At 37.6% G+C, this 18,948-nt stretch overlaps 1 protein-coding gene across 1 annotated transcript in view; it reads right to left on the bottom strand.

The window, feature by feature from the left end:
* CDK14 (cyclin dependent kinase 14) overlaps positions 1 to 18,948 on the bottom strand; it is a 411,838-nt gene that overhangs the window by 111,433 nt on the left and 281,457 nt on the right. Inside the window, exon 9 of the mRNA XM_065399167.1 lies at positions 6,236 to 6,356. Coding sequence (XP_065255239.1) covers positions 6,236 to 6,356 — 121 coding nt within the window. The remainder of the gene's footprint in view (positions 1 to 6,235; positions 6,357 to 18,948) is intronic.

Raw genomic sequence — 18,948 nt, forward strand, 5'->3', positions numbered from 1 at the left:
GGGATTACTAGCTTCAGACTCTTTCATTGAAAACTGTTTACAAGGGATGTAGAATAAAGATGCCTCTGCCATGTCCCCTGTGTAAATAGATAATTTAATGCACTTGTGTCCTAGAGAAGACCATTTTTATATACTATCTTAATTGTTGTCATAAGTCTGGATTGGACAAGTATTCATGAAAGCAGACATAGGATTATGGTAAATACTCAATTCTGCTTTCCAATAATGGGAGACCAGATTACAATAGTAAAATAGGGATCATTGTACCTGGGAGGAGAGGGGAGAACAGCTTGTGCATACGTAAGATATAAAGCTCGAGACAAATACTTTTCTTTAAACTGAGATCAGCACTGAGATCACTGTCATCCCAGCTGCTACAAAGTTAAATAAATTAATGTAAATCTGAAGGCAGAGATGTAATGAAGATAATGGTGATCTAATATGCAATTGCATTATATTTGACAGGCAAAGTTATAAGTGATTTCTTCCACAGTGATAAGCATAGTTAATGTTAATTAATGAAATGAAATTTTAAAAATTGGCACATTGCTTATTTTACCTGAATTGTGACTAACCGTTCATATCCTGTCAGGCATTCATTGTATTTTTTAAAACAAAGAAATCTGTAGTATGGATAAAATATAATAAGACAGTTGCCAGCTGTTTGGCAAATATAGATTATAGCCAGCTACGTGTTAAAATAAAATATCCGTAGTGACTTCCAGCTTTTAAAAAACAGATGTAGCACTGCTTACATTGTGAGAATCAAAAAGCCATTAATAACTTGCTTAAATGCAGAATCTCAGCTACTAAAGCTCAGTTCTTCTTGTAAGAAACAAGCAAAACAGATAAGTATATCAGGTTTTTTACATTTTTATATTACCTATATATGGTTTTTAGTGTTTTATAAAACCTCTAGGTTTAGAAGTTTAAAGATTATTTCCCCTGCACTGATTTTCAAAGGACTGTAAAATTCAAGGATTAAGAAAATTTATGCCAAAGGCAGTGCTAAATGGTACTTTTACCTGCCAGTAAATCCTCATCAAGAAAAAAAGCATATCCAAGGCTATCATAACTCCTTGATGCAGTCTCAGGTTGCATAATATGTTCACACAATGCCACAGTATCATATGCTGACAGCAGTAAATCACAACGCACATTGTATTGATTTCCATCACTAGCTGACACCATTGATGTATGTATGTCTTCATTAATATTCTTTTACTGCCAGTGGCTATTTAAACAGAAAGCTGGAAAATGTAATACTGTATGTGGATCATTAGCTTTTAGTTACTATCCTAATGCCCTACTATGGCAAATGAAGCGTAAAAATAGCCCACAGTCACTGCCACCTGCTTCCCAGCCACTGTCCAGCGGTTAATATTTGCACTCCTATCATACAGCTGGTCTTCTACTCAATAGCAGATCCATGTTCAATTCCTTGGGAACCCCAATTAAATGTAATTTATCATGGCTAAAGTCAGTGCCCTATGATCTTTTTTCTAAATGGAAAAAACAGATGTGTATTTTCTCTCAATACTATTTAAATATTTCAGTAAAGTGACTGCCTGCTTTTGTAATGAAGATGTATGTGATGAATCAGGACACAGAAGGCACACAGAATTTAACATAAGGACGTAACACTAATAATTGTATATGGATGTTAATGTCACACAAACACACAGACACACTTGTTGGTAATGAATTATCTTGGCATCTGATATAAGCAAGGATTCTCGCTGTCTCTTCATTCTGGGAAATCCTTACTTAGTCTTAATTTAATTGTGGCCCAACAATATGCTGCTGCTGTAAAAGAGCTCCCATACTATGTTCTTCAACATGCCTTACTGTTAGATGTACCAAGTTAATACAAATATTTTCAACATGCAATATCTCCTGCATTGCCTGAATATAAACTGGAGAGTATGGGTTTGGGGGGGGGGAAGGAAGCGGGGGGACCTCACTGTTCAGTCCTCTCATGTGCCATCTGAGTGAACTGTGTGCTCTGAATAACATTCTGATCCTGTGATTGCTCAGTATCAGAAAAAAAAATATTTGCCAGTGCACTGGATTCATAGCTTTGATAGGTACAGTCAGTGCTGCCTCATTTTTCATTTGGAACAAAGCTTTCTCCATGGGCACCCTGGATCTCTTTTGGGCCTGTGTTAAAGGTCCTGCCACTAGGGGATGTCAATATTTTATGTCTGTTATTTAAGACATTTTCTTTTTGTGCCCTCCAGCAAGCACCCTTGCCTCACCGCCGAGATCCAGACATGGAATATGATTACATTGGTTAGGTCCTTCCTGGACTTGGTATTTATTAGAGTGCTCTCTCTCTCTCTATGATATGGGATGGGATGCAGAGATAAAATTTCTAGACACTATTAACGGTTGCTTCTTGAACCAGCTAATCCTGGAAACCACAATAAGAGAGGCAATTCTTGATTTAGTTCTAAGTAGCACACAGGATCTTGTCCAAGAGGTGAATGTAGCTGAACCACTCGGTAATAGGCACCATAATGTAATTAAATTTAACATTCTTGTAGGAGAGGAAATACCAAAGATACCCAGATTGCCTTTATAGTAAATCTACAATATCTCTGTTGCAAATTTATGGTTTAATTTGGTCTCCCAGTTTGGCACAGGAACTCTGCACAGTTCAGATGAACATTCGGTGTCTTTTTTAGTAAAATATTTGCTAATAGAACTAGTCAAAAATGCAAAAAAAATTTGTCAGGAATTTCCAAAATATTTTGCTTTAATAAAATCCTGTGGAAATGTTTCAGTTTTCAATGAAAAACCAAGAACCAAAGAAGTTTTGGTCTTCAAAAAATTCAGTTTTCAAAAACTAAACACTGATAATCCAATCAACCCCCCCAAAGTTTTACTGAGTATTTTTGTTTTTTGTTGAAAAGCTGAAAAATTTCAACCAAAATGAAAATTTTGCACAAAGTTTGTTTTGTTCAAAAAGCCATTCCACATTAAAGAATTTTTTTTGACCAAATCTATTTATGAATTTTGCAGATAAAACATTTGAAAATGCTCCCGTCTTGGAATTTTCCCATTTTTCTTGCAGTTCTTTGAGTTCCTCTAGCTAAAGTCAGCAGCCCCACAATTCCATACTTAAACACACACTCAACGCACACAGAGATAACATCTGATCATTTAGGACAAATTTGAATAAGTTAAACACATGGAGTTTTTCCTTTTTCATGATAGCTAAACTTGGCACAGTCCATTTAGGTTAACAGAAATGCTCAAATCCATCAGCTATTTTCATTCTCGAATGCACCCAGATTCACCAGCTGTGCTCTGAATGTTCCTCCATCAACCCAAGTTGCTCTCTGGGCAGAGATGAGACTCTAGGAGATGTTGAGAGGGCCTGGGGTGGGAGACCTGCCTGAAGGGCTCCTCAGAACACTACTTTGTCTCTCCAAGGCACCACGCGGTCAACTGGGTATCATATGCTAACATACTACTAATAGCTAAGGTAGATTTTGACCAAATACCAGGGCAGTGCTTTTTGTAACAGAAGACTCTGGGTTTTATATCTAGAACATAAGAACGTACCGGGTCAGACCAAAGGTCCATCTAGCCCAGTATCCTGTCTACTGACAGTGGCCAATGCCAGGTGCCCCAGAGGGAGTGGACCAACAGGCAATGATCAACTGATCTCTCTCCTGCCATCCATCTCCATCCTCTGACAAACAGAGGCTAGGGACACCATTCCTTACCCATCCTGGCTAATAGCCATTAATGGACTTAACCACCATGAATTTATCCAGTTCTCTTTTAAATGCTGTTATAGCCTTCACAACCTCCTCAGGTAAGGAGTTCCACAAGCTGGCTGTGCGCTGCGTGAAGAAGAACTTCCTTGTATTTGTTTTAAACCTGCTGCCTATTAATTTCATTTGGTGACCCCTAGTTCTTGTATTATGGGAATAAGTAAATAACTTTTCCTTATCCACTTTCTCCACATCACTCATGATTTTATATACCTCTATCATATCCCCCCTTAGTCTCCTCTTTTCCAAGCTGAAAAGTCCTAGCCTCTTTAATCTTTGCTCATATGGGACCCGTTCCAAACCCCTAATCGTTTTAGTTGCCCTTCTCTGAACCTTTTCTAATGCCAGTATATCTTTTTTTAGATGAGGAGACCACATCTGTACGCAGTATTCGAGATGTGGGCGTACCATCGATTTATATAAGGGCAATAATATATTCTCAGTCTTATTCTCTATCCCCTTTTTAATGATCCCTAACATCCTGTTTGCTCTTTTGACCAGCTCTGCACACTGCGCGGACATCTTCAGAGAACTATCCACGATGTCGCCAAGATCTTTTTCCTGATTCGTTGTAGCTAAATTAGCCCCCCATCATATTGTATGTATAGTTGGGGTTATTTTTTCCAATGTGCATTACTTTACATTTATCCACATTAAATTTTATTTGCCATTTTGTTGCCCAATCACTTAGTTTTGTGAGATCTTTTTGAAGTTCATCACAGTCTGCTTTGGTCTTAACTATCTTGAGCAGTTTAGTATCATCTGCAAACTTTGCCACCTCACTGTTTACCCCTTTCTCCAGATCATTTATAAATAAGTTGAATAGGACTGGTCCGAGGACTGACCCTTGGGGAACACCACTAGTTACCCCTCTCCATTCTGAGAATTTACCATTAATTCCTACCCTTTGTTCCCGGTCTTTTAACCAGTTCTCAATCCATGAAAGGACCTTCCCTTTTATCCCATGACAACTTAATTTACGTAAGAGCCTTTGGTGAGGGACCTTGTCAAAGGCTTTCTGGAAATCTAAGTACACTATGTCCACTGGATCCCCCTTGTCCACATGTTTGTTGACCCCTTCAAAGAACTCTAATAGATTAGTAAGACACGATTTCCCTTTACAGAAACCATGTTGACTATTGCTCAACAGTTTATGTTTTTCTATGTGTCTGACAATTTTATTCTTAACTATTGTTTCGACTAATTTGCCCGGTACCGACGTTAGACTTACCGGTCTGTAATTGCCGGGATCACCTCTAGAGCCCTTTTTAAATATTGCCGTTACATTAGCTAACTTCCAGTCATTGGGTACAGAAGCCAATTTAAAGGACAGGTTACAAACCTTAGTTAATAGTTCCACAATTTCACATTTGAGTTCTTTCAGAACTCTTGGGTGAATGCCATCTGGTCCCGGTGACTTGTTAATGTTAAGTTTATCAATTAATTCCAAAACCTTCTCTAGTGACACTTCAATCTGTGACAGTTCCTCAGATTTGTCACCTACAAAAGCCGGCTCAGGTTTGGGAATCTCCCTAACATCCTCAGCCGTGAAGACTGAAGCAAAGAATCCATTTAGTTTCTCCGCAATGACTTTATCGTCTTTAAGCGCTCCTTTTGTATCTCGATCATCAAGAGGCCCCACTGGTTGTTTAGCAGGCTTCCTGCTTCTGATATACTTTAAAAAACATTTTGTTATTACCTCTGGAGTTTTTGGCTAGCCGTTCTTCAAACTCTTCTTTGGCTTTTCTTATTACATTCTTGCACTTAATTTGGCAGTGTTTATGCTCCTTTCTATTTGCCTCACTAGGATTTGACTTCCACTTTTCAAAGGAAGTCTTTTTATCTCTCACTGCTTCTTTTACATGGTTGTTAAGCCACGGTGGCTCTTTTTTAGTTCTTTTACTGTGTTTCTTAATTTGGGGTATACATTGAAATTGGGCCTCTATTATAGTGTCTTTAAAAGTGTCTACCATTGCTGTGAAGTTCTGAGTGGATACAATGGGCGAGCAGCACAGTGACAAATGCAAGGTCCTAACTGGCCACAGATTTGTAACAACAGTTATTGCTGTTATACTGTTGTTATACTGTATTGTATTGTTTGTATCTCGAATTATGGCGCTTCCCCCTTTCCCTGTTGTTTATTAGGAGATAAAATCTACCTTCTCCAAAACAAAATTTCAGATTAAGACCACAAAAGATATGAATACTAATTAAATTGCTTCTTTGTTATTGTTCATGCTAGTCATGTATCATTACTGGATACCCGCTGTAAAGTACTGGATATGTAGGCAGGGGGCTGCTCTCAGGAAGTAGGATCTGGGAGGATCCACAAGGATTAGCACACACAGACAAGTCTATGCTACACCATTAATCTTAGCACATATTTGTCTACACTAAGTCAAAGCCAAAGCAACTAGATGGATTATCCTGTATAAGGATGCTATTCTTACCACATGTCAAGGCAGGTGGAGTATTCTGTTGAGCCCAAAAGGACATCTGGGGGTCTGTACCACAGGGTAACCACTTCATTAGAGTATGTGTGGCTGGGGACTGATTTGGCTCTTGCAAGACCTGGAGAATAAATATAATAAAAACGCAATAAGCATAAAGAGAACAAAGAAGTGTACAGTTAAGATCTTAAAGGCAGTGTGTGTCATATGAACCTGGATGTGTGTTGCATGCAAGACTGCTTTTTGTTTCTTCTGGCCTAGGAGTAAGTTAATTAGTGAAGGAACATAATAAGCTCTATCATTTAGTTCATAGCTAAACAGACTTGTTGTTATTTTGAAAGAACAATAAGACAAGTCTTGGATAACTATAACCACTGAAGTGTCTTAAATTTTTATTTATATTTTATATAAAAAATCTGGTGTGGGAATAATCTCATCATCTGGAATTTTATCTTTAGCATTTATTTAGCATTCTGAAAACACAGTATTCAAAAGTAAATCAGATAAATCCCTAAAGGTCAATTATTCAAAGCGAGGAAGAACAAACCCAGCATGACAACACAACTCCAGACAAAAGGTGGATTCTTACAGGGAATTAATGACTCCTGTGACAGGTTTAGCTTATATTCACATAAGGAAAAAATACACTGAAAAAATATTTGAAATTTCAAGCATATATTCTGGTATTCCTGTATGCAAGACAAACAAAAGAAAGGGTCGCCATTTCCTACACCATTCATCTTTCAACTCATCACTTTTCAGCACTGATAACCTTTCAATTCAATGGTATTATTATTATAATAATAGAAAAATAAAAGCAAGGAAAATCCAGTGCCAACAGCACTACAACGGGAATTTTCCAGAGCTGCCTCACCTCCCTTAGTCTACATATTCAGAGTCAGATTTTAAAACGGTAGAGGCCTATATCCATTTACAAAGAATACTCAAAAATGTACATCCACAGTTGCATCCATAATTACTAACATTGTGCATATAAATCAAGAAATTGCATGTGCAAAAAGCTTTATTCCCCCAACTCCCAGAAGATGAGCATTATAGAGTAAGGGAACTCAGTTCCTGAAAGATCTGGGAGCAGGAAAGACTCTTTTCTCTCGAATGAAACCTTCCAATCCACAATTTATTTAAAGAGTAGCATTTACTATGGCCATTCTTAAATCTTGCCAATTCCCTGAGACAGCTAAATAATATTACCTTAGCAATTGCCACTCACTCTATAAAAATATATGGGCGTCCAAGGCATACTGCTAGTACTAAGGTAACTATAATTTATCTAAGGTAAAACTTGCAATTTTTTAGGAGTGATCACTGTATGCTCACAGAGAACTTCTTCTAACCGTTCTCACAAGCAAGGGACCATGATTCAGGGACATGGGCACTTTCAAGGCTAGGATAAGTGCCTGCACCACAAGGAGGTAGAACTTCCCTGCACAATCCACTCCTGATTGCTTTTCTGCAGTCATGTTCTGGTATTCTAAAAACTGCTGTCCTCACAACCCCAGAAGTTGGGGGATACTGAGCACATTCAAGTAATGGGAACCAGGAGTACACAGTGTTGGATTTTCACCTGCTAAGAGAAGGGACGTTAACTTCCTTCCACAAGACAATGAAATTATTAAAACAGAAGGTCACTATCAGTTCTGCTACCTCACTGAAATCTTTAGAGAGAGCCAAAACACATTCATTTAGTGAAAGATTACAAACTGCAAGAGAAATCTATAATATGAGAGTTCACATGTAATTGAAGACCAGAATCTTCTCTGGAGCAGCAATAAATATTTTTAAAACCAAAAATGAAAATTAAGGACTGCATGCCTGAAGTTGTGCAAGTTGAAGCAAAGCACATTTGCACTTTTATACTTAATACACTGGAGAAGTGATTTAAGAACAATTAATCCCAGTGAATATATTACCATAGTAACGCTGGCAAATTCTGTGCAGAGATTGGGTTATCTACTGATTATACAGATTAGACATGTGTGGGAGGATAGTCTAACTAGCATACCAGAATTTAAAAAACAAAAACATTTCAGACATTAATAATCATTCTTTGTTCAGTTTTACATGTTCTGACATTTTTTCATCTGGTCTCCCGGGCTACAAATCAGCCCAGTATCTTCTCTTGCACTGAATTCCATGTTGGCAAGAGTTTCTTGGGAAATGTACATTGCACACCTTGCAGAAGCTAAGCCACCCACAGAGCCCTTGGTTGTGACTACAGGTTTATGCTTTCAGAAGATCACAGACATGGATACTTGTACAGTAATTAAGATTGATAATTTTGTTCCTAGCATGAATGAGCAGTTAAGAGTCTGAATTGCTTTGAAGAGCTATTTTTACTTATATCCCACATGACTAAAGGGAGGCAGATTCTAGTCAGATTGAGGTGTGGAGGATCTCAGCTAGATGCCAGTGTGGAAGAGAGGGAAACATATGGAAACCCCCATACTCCTACATTTAAAGAGAGTTGAAGAGACATCCAGACAATTTAGAAAGGGAGAAAAAACAAGGTGGTACTATAATGGGGGGGGGGGGGGGGGGAAGAGGAGTGGAGGGGGAGGAAAATCCATCCTGCCAGAATGAGCCCCTCTTGCCAAACAGAAAATGTGCTCCCTGAATTAAGGTAGAGAAAATAAAAGAAACTATTCTCAGTTCAGATTTAAGTAGATGGTTCTAGATTACCTGGATTTAGAAAATATTCATTACTCTACTGACTGCCACCTTTTTCTGGCTGGCACTTAGAGCTTTCCCTGTGCTGGCCAGTTCAGCTGCAGCTTCTCACCTGCCACCCTGGATCAGCTCCTCTGGTCTGCCTTTACTGTTTCTTGTTGCCTCTACTGCCGCCACATCTCCTCCCTCACTGATACCTGAACTTTAACTAAACATACAGCAGATTTTTCTACGTGCCACTTCTTCAGAATGCCACCTTTGGTCCTCTCTCCTAATCCAGCTTGTTTGGCAACTCATCCCTTATCCTTAAATCTGCTCCTGATCCCCCAACCACTATAAAACAAGGTTAGCTACTGTATCTGGCTTCTGAGACAGACAGTTGTCTGAATGGGTTGCTTTCACTGCTGAAAGGAAAAATGATGAACGGCGGCTTGGAGTATAAGAAAACTATGTATCCTAAAATGTGTTGAGGTCGCTTTTGTGTTAGTGTTTAGCAACTTCAGTGCAGCAAAGTGGAACTGAATGGGCTCAAGGATGTCTTTGTGTTTGAAATGATGGCCTGAATTTTCCTCATTGTATATGTAGAACAGTTAGGCAACTAACTGGCCAAAATGCAAGTGAAACTGCAGGTGTAACTTATGCACATTTAGATTCATATATTCAAACTGAATGCATGCACTTTGGATCGTCTCAAGGCATGAAAGAATATCTTTGTCCTTTAGAAATATTTACAATTTATTTAAATACAAAATCATCAAAAATATGAGAAACTAACAAGACAGTATTTCTTATTTTGATGCACCAGATATGAATAAATGACAGTTATCAGTTTTTCAAATATCCTTCTGAAAATAAATTGTTACATATTTTATACCATTTGTGCATCCAAATATGCTTACTCATGCAAAATTTATTTAACTGCATCTTTCAGCTGAAGGAAAATGTAGGGTAGGATTAATTAGCACAGCATGTTTGATCACTTTCTTTAAGGGTTCCTTGTCTGTTTCCATGGTTACACTACAGGAAGAGACAATCTCTTTTGAAAAAGACAGCTTAAGGTTGATCATCAAAACTTCTAATCTTAATGTGAATAAAAAGTCAAAAGGTAAATGGAAGAGATCACCAGGTGAAAACACAATATTTGCATACTGCTGCTTATACACTTTTGACCTGAAGATATACAATGATAACTTCATGATAGTTCAGTGAAGTATCTTTCAGCTCCTGTGCTTTTGGACAGATAAAAGGTCACCAATACAGACACCCTGCTGCTATTGTCCTATTCTTAAAGTAACGAGACAACCATAAGGCACAGTTACTAGAAATCAGATTGCATCAAACCCACTGTGGAACTTTTGTATAATTGTTCAAAGAGTTGTGTACTACTCTGTGTATTGAATGTTACTTATATGTACATTTAGTTGAAACTAAATAAAACAATGATGCATTTACATTCTAATATTTTACATGATATAATTTACCAGTATCATGAGAAAAGGTACAATTTTCTTTAAACGTTTCTTACTAAATTACAGATTCAAGAATATTTTACAACCATGGATGAGCATTCAACACAAAGGCCCATTTGGATCCCAGTATATTTTAGTTTTTACCACCCAAAAACTCAGGCTGCCACATGCTCTGTGTAAAAAAATGTCTTAAATATATGAAGATATTTCACTGTTTAGTTAATATAATTTTCTCCCTTTGTGGGGCCTTATCTTGCACCTCAGGCTCAGGAAAACAGTGTCTGAGTTTCCCTAATCTCTTTTATTGACAAACACACACATCGCCTTATCACTTAATATTTTTGTATTGTATTTACAGTTGAAAGGAGACAATGACTTATACCCACTTTGTGAGCATACTGCTAGATGTGTGGCACAAATATCTATTGGATATCTCTCTAGCTATGTGATAGCTATCTAGCCAACTCTGTGTCCAAATCAGGAGGAACTTAGGCACATCTACCATGTGTGGATAAAGGAGGGAAAATATGCAGGTGCACAAACGTGGACTTACCCAGAGTCTGGAAAAACAAATCAAACTCTATATAAATACACACATACTAAACCCCACATAATTATTTGTTTAAATTAAGACAGACATGTGCATCGGTATGTTTTCTCTTCTATTTCAGTGTTAATATGCACCTCATCTTGACTTAGATACAAACAGATGGGTTCTAGCAGCATGAGATGAAAATAGGAAACAAAGGGGATCTTATTGTTGTTTTCCCTCTTCTCGCAGCCCTTTGAGGTCTCCTTTTTTAGCAATCTGTTTAATTCTTTAGTAGATTCTGGTAGTTTGGCATAAATTGGCTTGTAAATACATAATTCTTATTCAAATTATAAAATAAATAAAATTATCAAATTGTGGATTATAACTATTTATTTCAGTTAACCAAACCAATGGCGCTCACTTCTCCATCACTCATCTGAGTGGCACATTTACCCAGGAAATGCCTGAATGAGAAGAGAACACAATACAAATTAAAAATGGCAGAAAAATGATCACTATTTCAGTAAAACATGAACCAAAGGTCTATCCCAGTAGACAGTGATTACAGTTCAAAACTTTACTTTGGTTCCTAGATCCTTCTCTGTTTATCTGATCACACCTTACTTAGGGCTACCAAGGTCCTTCTAGAATGACTCAACTTATAGCTGTACCTGTCACTCTATTCTATGTATTACGAGCTACATCCCCCACCCCTCAAGGAAGATAACCAACTGCAATGCCTGATGTTATATTCTGATCTAGCCACAGGTATACAGGTTTGAATGTTTCCCTTCAGCCTAACTCCAGTAAATGGAGTTAATATTTAGCTAGCCAACACCTACTTTTCTGTTCCCTTCCAGACACAAAACTGTTCTACTGCAAGAACTACCCATCACTAGAGACAGCTAATACATTACCAAGCAGTTCCCCTCATGCCTATTACCAACATACTCGAACTATGACTGGACATCCAAGTTAGAGTCTGCGAATCAATTATCGAGAGGTAGAAGACAGTGGCACTCTAGTCTGGAGATGGAACCCAACTGTCTACATGGCAGGCATGACCTGTGAGAAGTGAGCTGCAAAGGTGAGCAATCTTTGCAGTCATAGAAAGGAATCTCTGTCCCCCTCCAAAGCCACTTTTAAAAAACCCCAATAACCTCTTTACACCCAGCCAATCAAACTGCATCTAGCAACAAAGTGATGCTAGACAATATAAAAGTGGGATCACATAAACAGACCAGTTGTTGAGGGAATGCTGGGGATCCCATCAACTCATTGAACTGCAAAGCCATCTTAGCTTTAAAGCTATTTTTGCTTCTCAGTTTAAAATTCTTTTGTCATTTGTAGAAAAAGCCTAGCGGGGTTGAACAGAATATCGCAATTACTAAATTCATTCTTTTCCCATTAGTAGAGGGGAACACAACTAATAATTGCCATTTCAACTGAACATCTGTCACGTGGAAGTGAAAATAATATAAAATGTTGCACTTTCCAAGAAATGAGAAAATATTTCTTCTTATGAATCAGTCTTAATATGTTCATACTGTCTGTCTCATTCTGGAAACAGGAAAAAATGGTGTAGGCAGCAAAAATAAACATCTGCACCAAGAATGTAAACACAACCTCACAGTACTTCGTGTTTCTATGCAATTCCACATCAATGATAACATCCTATCTTATCAGCATTAATGAAGAAACTGGAATGATGAATACAGTATATATGCACACAATACTTTAACAGTGGACTGATTTAAATCTTGCTTTCCAGTTTCTTATTTAATGAACCTCACTTTATTGTCATGCAAATATTCTATATGAAAATAATGACCTCTGATGCCAACAGCATCACAGCATGAACACACCATTTTTTCAAAAAGTGAAAATATATCAGAATTACTTATTTATACTGCTACACTATTAAGGTAAACACAAAGAGTAACAACATTCACTGTACAGATGGGTTCTAGATTGGGAGGAGTTGCAAACAGCGAAGAAAATGCTACAAAAGGATCTAAAGAAACATGGGTAGAAAACTATTCATCTTGGAAAAATGAAAGCTAATGTATCTAGGGAAAATAATCTGAAACATATTCTCAATGAGATGGAGAAACCTGGGAAGCAGCTACACTGAATGAGAATTAGGGGTGACACTGGATACCAAGTTAGACATGAGTTTGGAATGTGGTAAGACTTTAACAATGATTAGTACAATTTTCAGATGCATGCACAAACATATCACATTGAAGAGAAGAAAGGTAAATAGAGCATATTGATGCAGCTCTGAAGCAACCACACTTGCGCAATATTTCTCTAATTTCTGAGAATCACATTATTGGAAAGATATTGACAAATTGGAGGGAGGTTCAGGACAGAGAAGTGAAAACGATCCAGGTGTGCCAGAGGAATTGACTTATGTGGACAGACTACAAGAGCTACATATGTATAGTTTGACTAAGCGATGCCTATGATGGGGACACTATGATAGTCCATAAATATCTGAAGAGTTTAAAACACAAAATATGAAGAACAATTTATTACAGTACACAGCAGCATAGCTAAGAGCAATGAGGGAAGAGGGCTGAGAGACAGCCACTTACAGATCCCCTAGAATCAGAGCAGACCGTTACACCCTCAATCCTACTACAATTTAACTCTAACTTACACCAGATGGTGACAGTCTTTTATGGGCCAGCTAAGCATAGCCAGAGTGTATAACCAGACCTACTGCTTATGCCAGTTCAAGTGGGAAGGGTTGGGACAGGGCAGCTACACAAGCTCTGTGCCAGACATGAGGTCCCCTATGCTGGAAATTCTCAGCTGGGCAGATCATCCAAAAATTTTCCAGCTATTTTGTGCTGCTGCAAAGGGGCTGGAACAAAAAACAGAAGCTAGCCCTTTAGATACAGTAAGCTGGTAAATTGGGTTAGTAATAGTTCATATTTTATATCCTTCCATCACAGCTTTTCATTACATCATTTCATTACATGGGCCAATTGTGAAGAACCTCTCTTTGTAATGCACTCAGATTCCATGGTGATGGGAACGATATCAGAAGTGAGACATGTAAGAGAGAGAAATTAGGAAGAAGTTTCAGTTGTATAGTTTTATATCCTTACACCAGTTTTCATTCTTTAATATTTATAATCCTGTTCCCCTCATTAGCCAGCCCTAGTCTCCATATGTCCCTGCAAAGCTGCTGTTGACATGGTGCTGCCACACAGGCCAGATAATGTCCATCACATTCATTAGCAATAGTCAATCAAATGCCCTCCTTGCTCCCTACTGGGACATTACCCTGAAAAGCAACTCATTCCGGGGGGGCATTAAGATTCTAATATTCAATCATTTCTAAATAAGTAGTAAAATTTGGGGAATTTGCAAGAAAGGAAATATTTTAAATTATGGTAAGTTAAGAGCATGGTCAAGTGCCTGTAAATTTGCTGAGGAACAGATGTAACCCCAGGAGCAGTGTGATAGATAGTTTAGTAAATAAGACTATGGTAGGGCTGTCCAGGGAAGCAGATTCATTTTTAATTGGGGGTGGGGGACAGGGGGACATTAACATCCAAATACAAATATTTATCTATAAATGGATCTGCTTATCTATAATTTGAATATGTTGACAGTGGAGTTTGCTCTTCATACAAGAAATTGCTATTTACTTGTGTTTCTGTGCAGGATTGGATTATTTTGTGTGTCTGAAACCCATTCTTACACAGAATTCAGCACATGTGCCTGTGAGTTGTAGGTTCTAGCAGTTTATAGGCAGAATTACATAGAGCAGAGTAATCCATCTACACAGAATGCAGTGTATCAAGTGGAGAACTCATTTTCACAAGCTTTCTACTACTTAGGCAGCCCTGTAACTATCGGCCACAAAGCAAAGTTACTTTCTGGTGGGAAAGATAAAAGAAGGGAGCTTTCATTTCCCTCCCACATGTTGGGTGAGATCTTCACCCTCACTCTCACCTCATTACACCATGTAAATGGGCTGGAGTGGCAAAAAGTGACCTTAAAATCCATTGCATAGGGTGAAGTGCCTGTCAGGGGAAGGGCACACAGTGCTGCAGAGTTTATGGGCAATGTTGCAGCCCACAGGGACGCCTGGGGAGGCTGACTTACCTTTAGACATCCCTAGGAGCCTAAGTTATGTCTACACTGCAATCAGAGACATGACTGCAGCACATGTTGACATAGCCGAGCTAGCTTTGATCTAGCTAGCTTGAATAATAATGGCAAAGAAGTCATGGCAGCATGGGTGACGGCACAGGCTGCACAAGCTCCCCTGGATATGTACTTGAGTAGCTAACCCATGCTGCCATGGCTTCACTGTTATTGTTATTCAAGCTAGCTAGATCAAAGCTAGATCAAGGTCTGTCTACACCTACTGCAATCACACCTCTGATTGCAGTGTAGACATACCCTCAGTTATCCCTGGGGCCTTTCCAGCCTCTGGAGCAGCCCAGGAGCAAGAAGGCACAATGATGACTTAAAGCTGTCTTTTGACCCCCATCTTCCCTGAGCTATGAGTTGTGTGTTAAATCTCTTTGAAGAGTAGCCCAGAATCTCACCCAAGGTGTGTAGGCACTCCAGCACAATTTATACATACTACCATACTAGTCTCCGTGGTAATAGCACTCACTCTTTGGAGAACTCCACCGGTCAGCGGGCCTGATTCTGTTCTCACACTAGTTTAAATCACAGGTAACTGCACTGAAAGACAATGGAACTATACCACTGTAATTCTCAAATTCAGCACTTAATTCTACATGTCCCTGCTTTCTTTTGTAGGCTTGCCGAACACATCTAAGAATGACAATTACTGCACATGACTTAACTTTAATATGTATACCATTAGAGACATTTTAAACGTTTTTTTGTTTTGCTTTAAAGAGCAAAAATGGCAAATGTACCAATACATTGCTTCTTGAGAATGACACAATGTGAGAGGAACCTCCTGAGTCCTCAGATTCACCTGCTCAAGTGAATTCTTCCTCAAAATCCAGTTAATGTATGTCATCCTAAATTAGTTAAATCATACAACTTGAAGGCAAAGTTGTATGTGAAAGTTTACATTCCTATATGTACAGACCTCGAGTATTATTTGGCTTTACACCAGTAATTATGTATCCATATTCCTTCAGAGCTATCCAATCAGATCATAATACAGTTCTGCAACAGAAACTTCTATCATAGAAAATAAATGAAGAGAGGACTTTTGATATAAAATAATTATACTAGAAGAATATTAAGATTGTGCCTTACACCAATAAATACCTGGAAATCCACTGTTAAGAATCAAACCTCCCTCTACAGTACCTATGTGCAATGGAGTGATATGAAAATTCTGAATGGACCACAGTAGAATCTTCTAGGGCAACGAACAGTTAAAGACACAGATCCAAATTTAGCCTTGTTTTAAGTAGATGCGGTGCCAATGAAATCAAGGGAGATGCATAGACTTCCATTATAACTGAATTTGGCGCCCATGCTGAGTTGAAGATCTATTACCACTGAAAGCAAGCCACCTTTCACCTACTGAACTGGCATTTCTTGAAGCAATAACTCCAGTAGGTCACTGGGAGAACCCACCTCTGACAAATTTAGTATAGTAGCAACCAAAACACCCAGAATAGTAAGCTCAACATGCCAAAATAAACAATTATTGAGGGCCACTTCAATATAAAATTTTGAACATTCAAAACTTTATTTAAGCACCTAAAGCTCTGCACACTTATGGAGTTTTGCAAAACAAATTAACATAACTGTATGTCAAAATTCTTGCCTCAATGGGTTGGTTAAAATAATAACCTAAAAAGGTATGTAGAAGCAGTGACAGCAAACAGAGTCTCAAGGAAGATTTACATGGCTGAATGCATTTTGAATAGTTCAAACTTAAAGTCACAATCTGACAATTTATTTATCCTCACATGTTATCTAGAGTAGACAACCTATATGGCAAGATTTGTAATGTTCAAGAGTATTACAAGACAGCCTGGGCAGAGAACTGCCATAGTTTCAAAGAGCTGTCATAAAAAATATAAGCTCAGACTTGTGCTAGAGTGGGCAACTGTCTTTTTCTTTGAGGTCTACAGATAGTTTAGCAGCTGCAGCACATTTTCAGCTTCCTTAATAGATGACTTAAGCATCTTTACTACATCAACATTGTCAGTATAAATAACACCCCAAAGTTGTTCTGTTCTAGTTTCTCTTGTTCAGTATTGGCTTCCACAATCAAACCTACCCACACCAGCAAAGTCTAATTTAACAGTATTGTAATAAAAGTTAGAGACTAAGGAAAAATAAGCTATTTATAGTTCTAAAATTCTTCACAAAAAGAGAGAGCATCTTCATGGTCACAAAAAAAGGGACTACTGCAGTTGGCAAATGGATAGATGGGGCCAAAGCCCCAACTGGAGTAAACTCGTGTTGTTGTTACATCAACTTCAGACTAACAACTTTGATTTGTAACAGCTGAGAATCTGGTCCAAGGTGTACACTCCAGAAAACCTTCAATTTAGCATAAAGTTCGTCTCCCCCTGAATAATGCAGTTATCCATGTAAAACTATACCTGTGCTGTAAATGCAAGTGCTATTGATTATGGACAGTACTGTTTTAAAACTTTATTTTGCCTTGTGATGCATGATATTGCATTGTTGTTGCAGCTTTCACGCTCAACAGCAATCATTTAAATTTGTTCTACCCTTTTTCCTCATTACAGACCATCTAACTCAACAGCTAAATAAATCAGGTTCTTAGAAATACACAGACTTTAGGTGAGGATTAGAAATACAGTAAATGAAAATGTTCATTAACACATGGTCTGGGTATTGTTATAGATGGGGCCAAAGCTATTATAGAACCCATTAAATCTCTGGAAATGTCCTTAAATACATAAATCTCTCCAGGAACCTTAAAACCTCATTTTTTTTGTCTGCTCTAAAGCAAGACTGATTCAATTAATGTTTTTTTTTCTCTCAATACAGAAAGTAAGAACCTGCTAATAGAGAAAAGTGCTGTCTGGAGGTCTTAGGGAACCAAGAACTGTCAAGTTCTAATCCCAGCTCTTAATATGGATAACCTTTCACTTAACCTTTGTATCATAGTTTCCCTATTTCTAACATACATTAAGGGTGATGTGGGGTTAATGTTTATACAACACTGAAAATTCAAATCACTAGGTAAGTGCTAAGTATTACTATTATAAATGGTTCCCGACATCTTTTGGGTATTCAGAAGGCCAACTGCTGCAGAGGAAACAGAATATTCTCACCTTAATGCAGGTAGATCTTCATTAATTACTCATATCTGCATTAATAGGAGAGTTGTGCATGTACAATAAACCCTAACATATCAAGAGGAGATTGTATCCTTCAGTAACAATGAAAATTTAAAAAATTCATTAAATACTATATATATTAAATAATTGCCTATGTAAAGTTGTGAAAACACTTTTCTATTAAATTAAAAGTTTTGTTTTAAATCTTTTAAAGAAAAATATAATAGGTTATTGACTACATTTTTAATTCACTCTTTTTTAAAAATTCAGTCAGAAATATGTAATTATTTCATTTCATATTAAATAGATCTAACAAGTATATTCTATTTAATCATTTCCTGTTAATAATCTTTCCCTTTGCACCTCAATATCTTTGTTTTCATTATTAGATTTTCTTTAATCCATACTATTTTCCCTTTAATATATTCTTTAATTTCCATGTAGTTTATGTATTTTTCTGCATAACAAATCTGCATAATTATTAATGCACTGCATTTTATTCACTGTATAATGATTTTAAATTGTTGCATAAATTGTCTGTTATATAATACAGTGTTTTGTTAAAGGCTCATTTAAATAAAGGCTCATTAAACAAAAACTTAATCACAGCAGGATGACAAGGAGTTGAGAGCATCATGGAAGTCAAACAAGAGACCTTGATTCAAAAGCTTCATTGCCAGGCCCCTAGGATACTAAGTACATGAGCTCATTGGTGGGAGCAGTTTGACATTTTTCAGGCCA

Source organism: Emys orbicularis, chromosome 2, assembly GCF_028017835.1.
Source record: "Emys orbicularis isolate rEmyOrb1 chromosome 2, rEmyOrb1.hap1, whole genome shotgun sequence".
In the NCBI taxonomy this organism is placed as follows: Eukaryota; Metazoa; Chordata; order Testudines; family Emydidae; genus Emys; species Emys orbicularis.